Here is a 15,146-nt window from a genome sequence, read left to right as displayed (position 1 = left end):
TGTCTCCTCCTATGCCTGGGAGGGGTCTCTGGACCCCCCACCAGCCCTGCCCTGGGGCCCATCATCTCAGCACCGCTCCTCCCCGCCCACCCCGTGTTCTGTGGCTTTGGCCTCAGCTTTGCTCCCCAAATTCGGAGACCTGCCTTACTCTACCCCCGACCCGGATCTCGAGAGCCCCCCACACTCTGTCTGCCAAGGTCTGTGTGCCTCCAGAGCCATCAGCCTGGGTCCCACCCAGACTTAACAAGGAAGAAGCTGGGGAGCGCAGATTTAGCGGGGCCAGAGGGGAGGCAGTAAGAGCGCAGGGGAGTGGACCTGGCAAGAAATCAGCAGCAGCGTCGAGGCTGAGGGGGTTCGCATGCAGACAAAACACAGTGCAATAAGGGAGTATTCAGATCACCTTATCACCTTTCAGTCCGGGTTCCCCCACGTTTCCCATCAGTCCCTGCAAGACAGAGGCCAGGGTTCAGCTGTGAGGGACGTTCAAAACCCCACAAGTCAAGAGCCCTGGCATAAACCCACTGGCTTGCTGCGAGCCCCCGTGCTGGAGGGCCCAGCCCAGAGGGCAGTGGTGCGGATTGAAGGACCACGAGAAGGGGCAGTTGACTGGCGAATCGCAGTGCTCTGGACACATCCAGGGGAGAAGGGTGCCGATGGGGAGAGACGGGCTTCATGAGCCGTGTCACACGCCTGCTGGCCAAATGGAATCATCCCTGGAACGTGGTCCGGGCAATTTGAGCCCACCTTTCTCCTGCACGCCCATCCCACTCAGGGATGTCCTGAACTCACTGGCTTGCCATTATATAGAGTTTCTGTGCTCCTGGTAACGGCCCCCACTGGACTTTCAGTGCCCTGAAGTCCAGAACCAAGTCTGACTCATGCTCAGCTGGAGGACTGCTGTCCAATGAAGATGTCTGGCATACATGACATGCGGACGATGACCGGCTCTCAGGACTGAGAAGCACGGAGCCCCTGATCTGCCACGTTCCACCCCAGCCCCCCTCTGAGTGCCCCCCAACACCGTATCAGGGTAGCCTTCCTTCCGGGCTGAAATGAGTCAGGGGGTGCCCAGCTGTGATGAGACTCGAATTAAGGGACAGGTCTTGTTTACCTTCATGCCCTTGGGTCCTGGGTAGCCAATTGGACCCAATGCTCCCATGTCGCCCTGGGAAGAGAAAGAGAAGAGGACGCCATGAGAGGCGGCTCACAGGAGGCTGGCCTGGGGAGGATTTCGAGGACGCAATCCCCCTGGGTTGATCTTGTAATTAGGCACGGTCATCTCCACTGAAGTACTGGAGTGAATTTCACAGAGGACCTCTCCCAAGTTCACTTCTTGATCGCTGCCCCTTTCACCACTCCTTTCCACCTCCTATTAGATTCTTTACATCCCATACTAGTTAAGGGACTCAGGGCATTTCACTGGGCTTCTGTGGACCCCGATCTCCTGATCTATAAAATGGGGATAACGATCCCTCGCCCTGAAAGCTGTTGTGAGCACACACAGAGGCTTCGACTCCTCTAGCTTCGTGAGGGGCAGGAGCTTTCTGCTTCCAGAAGCTGGGCACCTCCTTGGGACAGCAGCAAGGAAGGAGTGGGGCTGTCAATCACAGACACCCGAGGTGCAGATGGGCCCCGTAGGACACTAAGATCAGCGGGTAGGTCCTGGACCACAGGCTGGAGACCCAGCGTCGGATCAGATCAGACTGTTCAAGGCGGGAGCAGAGGAGTTCCTAGACCCTGGAGAGTCACGTTCCCTTCATGGGGGGCCCTTCACTGAGGGCTGGGGAAAGGCCGGGAGGCAGTGAGGGTATGTCGAGGCCAGACCACCTGTCCCACCTCTCCTCTGCTGCTCACTCACTGTGCGATTTCGAGGGTTAACCTCTCCGTGCCTCAGTTCCCTCATCTAAAACAGGGACTAATACTCTGCGCTTCCTAGAGTTGTTTGGAGAAGTAATTGACTTACATGTAGAAAGTACCTGGCACTGCCTGGAGGCATTTTTGGTGGTTACAACCGAAGAGGTGCCGCTGGCATCTCCGTCGAGGCCCCACAGCAAAGAATTAGCTCAAACGCCAATAGCGTTGAGGTGAGAAACCCTGGTCTAAAGGGAAGGGGTGAATGGATTTTCTCTAAACAAGCCCACCCTCTTTCCCTGAAGCCTCGTGCTCACTTCCTGCCCTCCCCCATCACCACTGCCCTCGGCCACAGCCATCACAGTCAGCCCTCCCCCAGAGAAAGGGAGCCCCTGAAATAACCTCTTCTCTCCCTCGTCCATCCTCTGTGGCCGATCTGAGTGTCTGGCTGCTGTGTGAGCCCAGTCAATGGGCTTCACCTCTCTGGGCCTCAGTTTCCCACATCCCTGAATCAGGCTCCACAGAGGCCCCTGACAAATGCTCTGAAGCATTGAGGAACAAAGGCTGCTCCAGGTGCCCAGGTTCAAGAACCGGTTCCTGTGGGAGCTGCCTGGAGACAGCTCAGAGGGAGGCCGGCAGAGAATGAAACATCACATTCCTGCTGACTCCTGCGTAGCCTGTGCACTGGAATGTGCCCGGGAGAGAGACTCTCAGAGGGAAACACGTGGAGTGCACAGACGGCAACGGCAAGGCCTGGCTGAGGCAATGCGGATTCTCACCCCCCGCCCCCCTGAACCCACCTGATTGGGTCAAACCAAACCTAGCTGAGCCTTTGCCAAGGAACTCTGCTTTCAGTTCCCATCAAGTAATCTTATTAAGAAAGCGGGCTCTCAGTTTAACAGGTGATAATAGCGATACAAACGACACTGGCTGGTAAGCACTGTGTTACGCACTTCACATGCCTCAACTCCGTTACTCCTCACGACAGCCCTTCATGATCCGTCTGCTACTCTCCCCATTTTACAGATGAGGAAACTGAGGCTCTGAGAGGCGAGGGCTTCAGCAAATCACAGGGCTGGGCAGAGCTGGGATTCACACCAGGCAGTCTGTCCCCAGAGCTTCTAAGCAATTCTGAAGTAATCTTCGGAGAGGAGAAGCCAGGATCGCTGGCCAGGGAGAGGCTGGACTGAAGGAAAGCCAGCCCCTTAGAGAAGAGCATTTCAGCGGGAGGCTTTGGCTGCGGCTCCCCGCGCCCTCTCTCTTCCTGGAGGAAGGGAGCAAGGGGTGGCCACCCAGCGTTCCCCGTGGTGCACAAATAAACAGACTAGGCCCTGCTAGCGCAGTTGGCTCCAATGGGGGCCGGGGCCTCGAGCAGAGAAGACCAGCCAGCAGCTCCGGGAACACAGGCTCTCTCTTCCCCGCTCCAGACCTGACGGCGGCTTGTTGTGTGGAGGGTGAATTCGGTACAGGCCCGACTGATGCCCACGTAGGTATCACACAGCCCGGCCTGTGCGTGCCACCCCTGTGAGCCTCTCCAAGGGGGTCTGTGTGTGGTGGAGGCATCCCACCCAAGAACCCATGGAAAAGGGGCTCTGGCTGGAGGGCACACAGGGAGAAGGTGGCCGCTTGCTCAGGGCAGGTCTTCTTCATGTGGGCAGGATCCCCACGTTGGACTATAAAAGCATGTGGGGGAGAACAGAGAAAACCTCAGGCCACATTCCCCCCAGTTCAGCCTGCAGATACCAGTCTGCTCCGCGCTCGATACTGTCGTTGGGCAGCTTGGCCAAGTGACACACAATATCACGTCCCACGAGAAAGAACAGCGAGTAATGCCTGTAATCTGGAACCTGTTCCCACGTTCGCCTAAACTCCCAGACCCTGCTCCACACACTTTGCCCTTCAGCTCGTTGACTCCCAGCAAGAACACAAGCAACCAACCACATCTGTGACCACCGAAGGAGTTCCTACTGTGTGCCAGGCACCACGCCAGACACTTCCCAGTCTCATCAGCTCTGTTCAGACGCTCACCAACTGCTCACAGTAACCCCATGAGGTCAGCACCATCATTAGTGCCATTCCATTTCACAGATGAGAAAACCGAGGCTCAGAGTGAGGTGAAGCAACTAACCCAAGACCATGCAACAAGCAGGGGACACAGGCAGGGCCAGAACAGGTCTGTCTGTCCGTCTTGGCCCACAGACCATGCTCACAAGCCTGGGATTGACTCTGTTTACTCCAGTAAAGGACCCAAGGATGCCTTTCCTCATTGCGCTCACTCATAAGTGACAGGGTGTGAGGACAGGCTTGAGATTCAAAAACAGGCAAGAGTCCCACTTCGGCGTCCCATGTGCCGGCAGGCATCCAGGCTGGCGTTTGCCCAGGACCCCTGAAAGAAAACCTAGGGGGCTGCCATCACCCACCCTCACGGGTGCTGGCAGAGCTCCCTCCCTCCCTCTCTCGCACATGCCTTACCTTCCTGCCCTGCTGTCCCTCTGCAGCCGGGCCATCCTTGGCCACTGCTTCCTATACTGAGCGCTCCGCCCTGAGTTCACATTGTCCTCTGCCCTCACCCCCAGCATCACTTCCCTGAGCCCACAGGCCAGGTCAGGCCCCTGCCATCATGTCTGAGCCTGACCTGGCTTTCGCTCATGGCCTGTTCCATACCCATGACCATTGACGCGGGTGCCTATGTGGCCACTGCCTGTTCCGTGCCCCAGAGGAAGCCCTCACTAAAAGTGGCTAAATCAGTGGGTGAAAAAGAAACCTGCACACTACTCTCATTTACAAACCCTCTAGGTTAAAATCTGGCCACAGCGTTGCCTGGAACTGCCTTTTAAAGCAACGAGGCCTCTTTCCAGAAACTCTGATAGGGGGTCAGCAGCCTGAGGACAGGACCTGGGAGCTGTGGCCAGTCCCGGCTCCTGTGTGGTCTTAATAAGCACCATCTCTCACACACAACAGCCGCTGGCGCTGCCCAGTCCACACTCTAACATACTCTCTCCATTCAGCCCAGAAGTTGTGTGGAACTAGACGCAGCGGTGAAGTTCACGAGCTGTGAACACAGACCGAGCTCCAGCTTAACAGCTGGGTGACCTCGGGCAGGTGCTTAAGCCTCTCTGAGCCTCGGTTTCCTTGACTGTACGATTGTAATCCCACTTCCCACTCAGAGGCCTGCTATGATAATTAAATACCTAGCACAGGACCCAGCACACGAGGGGTTGGTAAATGCCAGCTAGTGGGGTTCCTGACCTTGATTTCCAGACAAAGAAATAAAGCCAGAAGATCATTTAGTAACAGAGTATGGTAGACTTGTCCACGATATCCCACATGCTGGCATTTGGCCAGATCACATATTCTTTGGGTCTCATTAAATGGAGAAGCCAAAATTCCCTTTGTGTCGCTCGGAAGAAAAAAAGACAGAAATTTTCTCTGTTGAGCAGATTCTGGAAACAGGCACACTTTGCTTGAAGCCCGGCCAAAGGGTTTCAGTTACTCAAAGGGGGCTGTTTCCAGGCTGTCTCTGCAGAGGGCCACCAGCGGCTTATGAGACTGGGGTCACACCGTCCCTCGCTGGCGACCTCAGGCTCCACTCAGCCTCCTCACGAGGGTGACCAGGCTGCTGCCGCCGCCTCAGGCAGCTCGAGGCTCCCAGCCTAAGGCGTGTCAAGCACACACAGAGCAGACAGAAGCTCCATACATGCTAATCTGTCCTCCGTCACCCTTCCTCCCGCCTGCAAGGACCCGGGGGACAGTGGAAGTTTCGACTTCAGTCTGCATGCAAATCGCTTCAGCTGACTAGACAGAAGGCATTGTATAAATCTGAATCCCCGCTAACATGATTGTCACTGTGTGGAATTCCCATTTGCTCAGCTAAAAACCCACATCCTCTGGAAAATCGTAGGTGACTCACGATCCCTCTTCCCTTTAGAAAATTCCTTTCCTCTCCAACTCTCTGGGGAAGCAATTTTTCCCCCAAGCACAGAAGCTGCTGTCCCCCAAAATCCAGGTCAGGAGTGGGTGCCTTGGGTGGGAGAGGGCACTGGCTTGGAGGAGAGTGGTGGTGATTTGGTGGGTGCAGGTCTAGCCCTGTGGCACCCCCAGGCACAAGGAGAAAGGAATGTCACCTTGGCAACAAAGGGGATTTAAAAACAGGAAGCGAGACTGAAAGTGGCCAAAGACATAAGGCAAAGGCGGGCTGGAGGTGTGGGGGGTGGACAGCAGCTCTTTGGAAAGGGGATCATGAGGGGGTGCAGGGCCTGAGAAATGCAGGGACACCCAGGGCTCACCCCTAGCTCAGGCCCCTCAGAAGGGGGGCAGGAAGAGAAGTGCCCTGAACTAGGAGTTGGGGGACATGGCCTCTGATCATGCCTCCATCTTCTCCTGCCCTGTGTGTGACCTTGACCTAGGGCCTCAGTCTGCCCATCTGCCCAATGGGACTCTCCTAAGAGATACTGAGCACAGGGTTGCCAGATTGAGTGAATAAAAATACAGGATGCCCAGTTAAAATCTGAGTGTCAGATAAACAATCAAACAAATGAATGATATTTTAGTATAAATGTGTTCTAAATATTGTATCTGAAATTCAAATTTCACTGGGCGTCTTATATTTTATCTGGCAGCCCTAACTGTGGAGAGCAAAGGGGAGCATCGGTGGGAAAGAGCTTTGTAGAGTCAGGAAGGCCAAGGGCTATGACGGCACAGTCTCCAGCATCTGCACATTTGGCCAAGCAATATTCTTGCCCCTCTCAGCATCCAACCTAGTGGGCGCCAACAATGACAGACAGGCACACGTGCCAAGGATGACAGCCAAGGTACGTAAACATCCCTTCAGAAACGTTTTGGGGACGGGGATCATATAGCCTGAAGAAGGGGCCTTGGGAAGCACAGACAACAACCAGCTTTACGTCTTGAACAGCGTCTCCCAGGGGCAGGGAGATGAGCTGGGCTCAAAACACAGGAAAACCCTGCACAATGAGAGCTCTGTGAACGCGGACGGGCTTTCACAGGAGGGAGCTTCCAACACCAGGGTGTTCAAGTTGGAGTTTAATGACCGTATGACCAAAATGCTCCAGAAGGGAGTCCTGCTGAGCTTAGAGAAGGTTGGACCGGTAGACTTCTGAGATCCTCATTAACGTCAGGTTCTCTAACACTCATCGCAGATATTTCTTTTTCCAAAGCATTCAGGTCAGTGCCTTGTGCCAAAGAAGGTGCTCAGCAAAGGACATCAGGGATGACAAACGTATGACTCGTGTGTTGACACTTCCTCACCCCAAGCCAAGGCAGACATCACCAATTTGCAGCACCCTCTCCCACTAATTTCCAATGTGACTTTGAAATCTCTCTCAATGCAGCACTCCAGATGGCTGCTACCAGGCATAAAATACATTATGTGTGTGTGTAAAACACTACTACTAGTACTACTACCACTACTGAATCACTACATGTTAACAGTCCTTTATTATTAACAAGTAATAGTAAAATCATTCATATTATGATTATTATTAAATTTATTATTATTACAACTAGTGCTTCTTGAGTGCTTACTATGTACTAGGCACTATATATGTACTAGTTTCCTTAAATCCTCACAACATTCTCCCAAGTGAGGTACTAATATTATTCCCATTTTAAAGATGAAGAAATTGAGGCACGGGAGTGGGGGGGAAGGGGTAATTGCTCAGAATTGCAATTAAATGAGCGATAGAGCTAGGATTTGAACCCAGGTGATCTGGGTCTAGGGACTACCTTCTTAACCACTTGACTGGACTGGACCGGGTGTGTTTGTGATCCTAACAAGAGCAGGAGCGAAGATCCCATCTTACAGGGTGGATCCCTGAGGCTCAGGGAAGTGAGGCCGTAACTGAAGACCACAGAGCCCAGAGGAGGAGAGGCCAGGATTGATCTGACCTCCACCCCGACCCTGCCCTGGTTCTGCTCCCACCCACCTGAGCAGAAGCACATTGCCCATGGGAACCTCTGGGCCCTCTTGCCAGGACTGGTCACCCCTGAACAATGGGGCCCCCCAACTCTCCAGGGCCTTCTCCAGCCTCCTTCTCAATAGAATCTCTTGGCACAGTTGCTGGAGTAGCCAAAGCTGGCAGCCCATTTGTGAAACTAGGGAACGGTCTACTTGTGTAAGCCCCTCAGACTCACACCCCATGAGGTATGACCCCAAGGACAGAGGAGAGGGGGCATCAGACCCTCAGGGAAGCTCCTAGACTCATTTTCCAGGCTCGGGCCTGTCACTGGCTCTTGGGGCCGGGCCCAAGGTCAAGACTAAGTCTCTGAAGGCCCAGCAGGGAGCCATCGTTTTGGCTAATAGCACCACTCCACAAGGCTACCCCAACCGGATGGAGTTAGAGGTCAGATTGCCTCTGACCTCCCCGCGTACAGGCCTCTCGGTCCCGGGCACACCAGGAGGCAGTAACAATAAAGAATATTTAACAATATTATAATAAATGAATATTTACTGAGTGCTAGACCTTGTGCCAAAGACAGTACGAGCAATGCCTCATTTAATCCTCACAGGCACCCCAAGAGGATTCCACCACCATACCCATTTTACAGATGAGGAACTAAGGCTCAGAGAGGGTAAGTGAATTGGTCCAGGTCACACAGCCGGGATGTGGCAGAACTGTGACTTGAACTCAGGTGGTCTGGCTCCAAAGTCAGTGTTCTGAAAAGGATGGAGAAGACTGTCCAGCATGGCCCAGAGCCTCAGCTCCTCTGCCAGTCACTTCCTTTGTCTGGACCTGAAGCACCTCACCTGTCAAATGGGCACACTACCACCTGCCTAGACCTTGCTGCAGAGCGATGGACAGGCGGCAGGTGTGAAAGTACATGGCAGTGCCATGCTCCAAGCGCCCATACTCATTTAACTACTGAAGAAAGGGGCTGGGAGAAGGCAGGTGATCCATCTGAAGCCACACAGCAGGCCTTTCTTCCCTGAGCCCCCTTCCTAGACTTGTCTGTCCCAGCTCCTCTGAGGGGACTTGTGGCTTGTCCCCCACACCCGGCATCCTGGCCCTCCCCGTCCCCAGGCATCTGTGTACTTACGATGAGGCCAGGGACTCCTAGGGGCCCTGGTAAGCCCAGTTCTCCCTGCAAAGAAAGAGAGACAAAGGTGGTTACTTGCTCTGTCTCTCTCCAGGCCACGCCCTCCACACCATCCTCCACGTGGGCACCTGGTGGAATCCTTTGGAGCTGACCACTCCTTTTTCCTGACTCTACTGAGCCTGGCCTGGAGTTTGAACGAGACCCTCCCCGCCTCTGCCATCAGCTTTCCACATCTGTAAAATGCGGAGGTTGGATTTCCAAATCCAGTACCTTCCAATCGTAGGTGTGAGAATGGGCAGAATCCTGATCGTGGCGATAAAGACGCGTGGGATGCCTGACCCAGATCTCATTTCGCTCTCACTTTACAGACGGCAAAACTGAGGCTCCAAAGGTTAAGCAATTTCCCAAGGTCACGTTCAAGGAAGTAACACAGTGGTGAGGGCACCAAGCTGAGAGCCACCAGGCTGGCCTCCGTCTCTCTCAGCCAGGAGGTGCTGGGGGCCCTCAGAGAACCTCCCCACCCCAACCTCCCACCAGAAGGAGGCTCTCCGGTTCCCACCTCCCAGGGCCTCTGAGAGGCTGCACAGCTCTTGCCTGGGAGTCAGGAGATGTGGCCGTGTGTGGCAGTGTGCAAGTTTCTGTTTCTCAAATCTCTAAAAATGGACATTCAGGGCTTCCCTGGTGGCGCAGTGGTTGAGAGGCCGCCTGCTGATGCAGGGGACGCGGGTTCATGCCCCGGTCCGGGGGGATCCCACATGCCGCGGAGGGGCTGGGCTCGTGAGCCATGGCCGCTGAGTCTGCGCGTCTGGAGCCTGTGCTCCGCAACAGGAGAGGCCACAGCAGTGAGAGGCCCGTGTACCGCAAAAAAAAAAGAAAAAGTGGACCTTCAATGGCTTGCACCAGTAAAGACAGGTAGAGGGGTCTAGAGCAAGCTCAAAATGCAAAGGTGTCTCTAGAAATGGTGATTAGTAATAACCAACATCCTCCAGAGCGTTCGTCTTCCTTCATCGGTGCAATCCCAGACGGGAGGTCATTACTACAGCCACGAGAAGAGGAGGAGGGGAAGCAGCCTTGGCTTTAAAATGAAGGACCCGAGGCTCAGGAAAGCGAAGGGACCTGTTCAAGGTCACTCATCAGGTCCTCTTTCTGCTCCTCTGGGCCAGGAGAACAAAGACATCCCTGCCCCTCCCCAAGGGCACTTCCAGGATGACGTCACATGTTATAGTGGTTAATCCAGTAACTGATACACTGAGGGAAAGACTCTGGTTTCTCACCTCGGTACCATTGCCAGTGCTCTTTCCTCCACCTGGAGTGTCCTCCCACCTCTTTCCTCATCCCAATTCCAACGCCATCTTCTCCAGGAGTCTTCCCTGCTTCTCTCTCCCTCCTCCTTAGCACCTGGGACCTCTCTGATCCCACCCATCTCAACTTCACCTCGTGCAATGGACTAGGGAGATGGCCATGAGCTCCTCCAGGGCAGGAGACGTGCCCCATTATTACCTAATATTTACAACCCCTCCATCCAGTGAATGCTTTTCATAGGCCCAACACCTCCCTGCCCTCTCTCATTTCATTCTCGCAACAGTCCTCTGAGGCCGGCATCGGACCCCGTGATTTACAGATAAGGAAACCGAGATCCAGATGCGTGAACTGATTTGTCCAAGCTTCCACGCCTGGCAAGCGGTGCAGCAGGATTCAAACCCAGGTCCATGTGGCTCCGAGGCCAGGGCTTCAGCCCCGCAGGGAGCCCAGAGGTCAGCCCCAGCTGGGTGAGGCTCAGGGAGCATTTGTGGAATTGACACGAGCACATAATCACGTGCTGTGTATGGATCTAGCAGCCACCTCCGGGCACAGCTGTGCAGGCTGGAAACCCCAGGAGAACTGGGGGGACATGGCAGGTGTTCCAAAGAGCTCTGGACATGGTCTGCACCCCGAGGCAGAGAACAATCTTCCCCCCGCAGGAGCTGGGGCCTGGGACGGGAAGGGAGAGGCGGGCTCAGCTCTCCAGGGCAGGCTGACCTGGTTCCTTCATGGGCCTCGATTATTTACAAACGCTATAAACATGCCTATGCTGGAGATTTCTTTAGAACTAGGTTCTTCCCTCCATACAGGGCCTGCAAACCATCTGCTTCCCAGGCCCCATCCCATAAACATTTCTGGTGCTTTGTAAGATGGCAGCAGCTCTGGCTTCCCCCGTGGAGAGTGACCCATGAACCTTCCTGAGTCCCTGAGGATGGGACATAGCCCAGGACTTTGGGACCCGGGGCTCAGTGGGCTGGAAGGCTCTCCTGGTGGCAGGGGGTACACAGGGCATCCGTGGCAGACAGGACCCTGGGGTTCAGAGAAATCATGCAGTTTGTCCAGGAGCGCCCAGCTCATGGGTGGCCCGGCTGGCTGACCTAAAAGCTTAGGTTCCTAAAACCTGCTATGTGTTTGCTCCAAATCTCTCTCCTGTACCCAAAGACATGAAATACTTACGGGGTTTCCATCCAGTCCCGGAGGGCCTCTTTCCCCAAAGTCTCCAGGAAACCCCTGAGGGCATGAGAGAGAGCAAACATCTGCAGATTAGTGTTTATACCAGCGGGTGGCTTTGATCCAGACTCCCAGGGGACACAGGACACATCCATGCAGTCTCATCTCACTCCCTGGTTCCAGGATCTGGGCAGGCTGTGGAGTCCCGAGTCACCTCGGGCCCTCAACAAACTTTCCCCGTAAAGAACATCCCAAGGACCAGCTACTGTGGAGGAGCCCATGGCCAGGGAGCCCTCTTCCCATGGCCTCGGAGTCTCAGAAAAGAAAACAGTACCCAGCTCTCCGGCATGGAAATGCCAGCGCCCATGCTGAGACCCCGTCCTGATGGAGTCTGGGGTCAGGAAGCTGGGTCTAGGCCTGGACCAGTCACTGACTTGCTGAGAGTTTTAAGAGTCACTCCTTCCCCTGTGGGCCTCAGTTTCCCCATTGGTCGAAGCAGGAAAGCCCTCCGCAGCATTTCCCAGCTCAGACCTTCTGCCATTTTTGTGACGTGCTCTTTAAAAGCTACCCTGTGGACCCACAATCCTCATTTTACAGATAAAGAAGATGAGGCTCTGAAAGGGTATGTGTCGAGGTCATACAGAGTCACACGGATGGGGGACATCAGCACCGCGGCCACAGGTGAGGTTCGGCAGCTGAGAGAAGCCCGGAGGCCTGGCCCGGACAGATCTGGCCCTCTCGCCCCCTCCGTGACCCCACTCCACGCTCTCTGGGGACACAGGCAGCTGGAAAAACATCAGCTGTGGGGAAGCTTCTGGTGGCCGAGGAGGGGGAACAACTCCATTCTACTTCAAAAGGAAAAGCAAGTCCTCGAGCTTGGAATTCAGGGAAATCTGTTCTCCCCTCCTTGAATTCAAATCACTGTTTTTCCAGGGAAATTTAATGAAAAACAAAGCACATGTTTTTCTGACCAAGTGGATGCCTGAGCTGTTCAAACAGAAAAGATTCTTCATGGAGCATAATTTGTTTCTGGTTTCTAACGCTACCGCTACTGGGGGAATCCAGTAAGTAGATTAAACTAAAAAGACCAAAGCTAAAAACAAAACCCAAACCAATTACAAAGTCTACATTGGCTGAGCAAAGAGACCTTGAACTGTGTGTGCATCTAGGCCTTTGTCTTGCCCTGGCCAGAATTCTATTCCCCTCAAATCCCACCTCTGCCAGGAAGCCCTCACGGACCGGAAGGGCAGGCATTGATATGGATCGTATAGGAGGCGTGGCTTCATTCAGACACCCAAAGGAGGAAACGAGGACATATTAAAGAGATTTGGGCCAAGCCAGTGACTTTGTATGCAAAACTTTACTTGCCTTTGACATTCACCCTTGAGGGAAAGGTTATTTATTGGTCCCATTTAACAGATGGGGAAATTGAGGCTCACAGAGAGAAATGTCACTTGACCAAGGACAAAAAGCAAGTCTGTGGCAGAGCTGGGCATGGGCAAATCCTGGCACGCAGAAGCTGCTCCAGTGTGTGCCTGACTGGGTTTAGAGAGTGGCAGAGGTAGGGGTGTGTGTGTGTGTGTGTGTGTGTGCGTGTGCAATTGCATGCACCTTCAGATCAAGTTTTTGTGGGGCCACATCTGACTGTATCTAAGATGCCTCTTCCCACATCCTTGGAGTCCCCCTGGCAAATTCCAATCCAGCCCCTCTCAGGCATACTGTAAGGTAGAGAGCCCTCTCACCTCCTGCGGCAGGAGACATCAGCTGGGTGAGCAGTGGGCAGGGAAGGCTTCTGAAGGCATTGAGCTACTGCCTCTGCCTTTGGGGGCTTGGCACGAGAGGACAATCCTTCAGGGGACAAGGGGGATGCTGTCTAGCCGGGCACCTGGCTGACTCCACGTGGCCCACGAGCAGCAGAATTTGGGGAGTCCATGCTCTGCTCTCCAAGTTCAATGTCTGGAGACTCGCCCGGGCTCGCCTCCAGGTTGACTGTGTGACTGCGGGCAGACCCTCACTTGGGCCTCTGTCCTGCTCAGGCTGGGGGGGTGTGATCTCTAAGAATCCTTCAGCTTGGCCCAATCCCTGGACAAGGCCTGGGAGGGAGGAGCCTGCTCCCTGAGGTGCAGGAATGCCCGCCCCCCGGCCCCGCTGCCACCAGGAAGAGAGAGATCCTGACGGCATGCCCCAGGCACCAATCCTGGCTGCGATGCCCAATATAATCATACCTAGCAGCCACCAGGCAGGTTCAAACCCACAGGTCTGCAGTCAGGGCCACTCCAGGTTGGCTCAAGGACTCCTCTCAGACTCAGCTGCCGGCCCAGCTTCCCCTGTGAGGCTTTAGAACCAGTGCAACCCAGTGACAATCCTGGCTCTACCACCCACAGGCCTCTCCAAGCCTCGGTTTTCTCTGCTGTACAACTGGGGCACTGAGACAATGAACCAAGATGCTGGATGCCGGGCAAGTCCCTGGCAGCACATGGAGGCAGCAGCAAGGTGAGGGCACATCTCTGAGGCATAAGCAAGGGAGAGACCATCAGAATGGTCAAAACCCCCAAGAGAGGCACTTATGTGGACAAAATGCAGCCTGAGTATAGCCAGTAGGGGACGACGGGGTGGGGGTGGGGGGTGACAGCAATGACAGAAACTGCAAACTCTAACAGCCCAATGAGAGAGGGCTTATTATTGGTCCCATCTTAGAGATGAGGAAACTGAGGTCCAGAGACGTTAGGGAACTTGTCTGAAGTCACACAGCTATGGAATAGCAGAACTGGGATCTGAACCCAGGCAGTCTGACTCCAGAGCCCAATCTCTTAGCTACGAATGGACCATGAATACACAACCAGACTAGAGCAAGCTTGTGGTCTCTCGAGGGAACGGCATTACTGAGGCTCAGGACCGGCTCTGCTTGTACGTGCTCAGTGGCCTCATCCCCGTCTCCACCTTGTCTCCCTTCCTTCGGAGAAGCCAAGCAGATGACCTCTAGGGTAATTAAGAACACACTAGTTGGAAAAAAGGGCTTTAAAAGAGCTGGAACAGATCTATGATTGGAATAATCATAGATGGTCTAGGATGGAAAGACCCTAGGTGTTCCTGACATTCGGCACCTCCTTCTGGAGGCGCAGAACCTGCCCAAGGCCCCACCAGGCTGCTAGCTTGCTGCATCCTTCCACCCCTGAGCAACACATCCCACTTCTGACACTTGCCCTCGGCCCTGACGCTTGCTCCTCTGGATCCCAGAGAGGCAGCCGCCGAGATGAACATGCACCACCACTTCCACCCGGCCTGCTTCTCTCTGTCTGGCCGTGCCCGCCTGTGCGTGGCGTGTACTCCCGGCCCAGCCGGCAGCAGGACCTTCCTGTGCAGGCCTGAGCTCCTGGCTGCAGCAGGCTGGCCCGAGGCCCAAGGAACGGGCTCGGCGTCCTGCCGGGCCCCAGCCACGTGGTTTCTCCACTTTGCCAGGTCGGGCCCCCCTGGGGAACTGAATGCCTCGTACTTTGAGCAGAACAAGGCCCAGGAGGAGACAGAACCAGGATCCAGGGCGAGACTCCACATTCTCTCTTGGCTACAGCAATTCAGAGGAATAGATGAGGAAAAAAGGAATGGTCCTCATAACCACATCTGCAGCAGGATGCCGGAGGCTGAGTGGGCCTCTGAGAGCCCTCTCATCTAACCCCTGCCTGCAGCCAATGTCTACCCAACGGTCTGCTCCGGAAGGTGGGATGTAGGGGCAGGGATGCATGCAGCCTCCAGGACCAGAAGTCCTGCTA

General features: G+C 54.7%; 1 protein-coding gene across 3 annotated transcripts in view; it reads right to left on the bottom strand.

The window, feature by feature from the left end:
- COL27A1 (collagen type XXVII alpha 1 chain) overlaps nt 1–15,146 on the bottom strand; it is a 143,756-nt gene that overhangs the window by 72,572 nt on the left and 56,038 nt on the right. For 2 of the 3 annotated variants that reach the window (XM_079926902.1, XM_079926904.1), the window contains exons 13-16: nt 11,386–11,439; nt 8,908–8,952; nt 1,112–1,165; nt 401–445 (exon numbers count right to left, since the gene is read on the bottom strand). In XM_079926902.1, coding sequence (XP_079783028.1) covers nt 401–445; nt 1,112–1,165; nt 8,908–8,952; nt 11,386–11,439 — 198 coding nt within the window. The remainder of the gene's footprint in view (nt 1–400; nt 446–1,111; nt 1,166–8,907; nt 8,953–11,385; nt 11,440–15,146) is intronic. The other variant, XM_079926903.1, reaches the window with a different exon arrangement.

The sequence above is a fragment of the Stenella coeruleoalba genome (genome assembly GCF_951394435.1).
Source record: "Stenella coeruleoalba genome assembly, chromosome: 7".
NCBI classification, from domain to species: domain Eukaryota; kingdom Metazoa; phylum Chordata; class Mammalia; order Artiodactyla; family Delphinidae; genus Stenella; species Stenella coeruleoalba.
The sequence above is the reverse complement of the archived record's forward strand: the minus strand, read 5'-3'. Positions and strand labels throughout refer to the sequence as shown.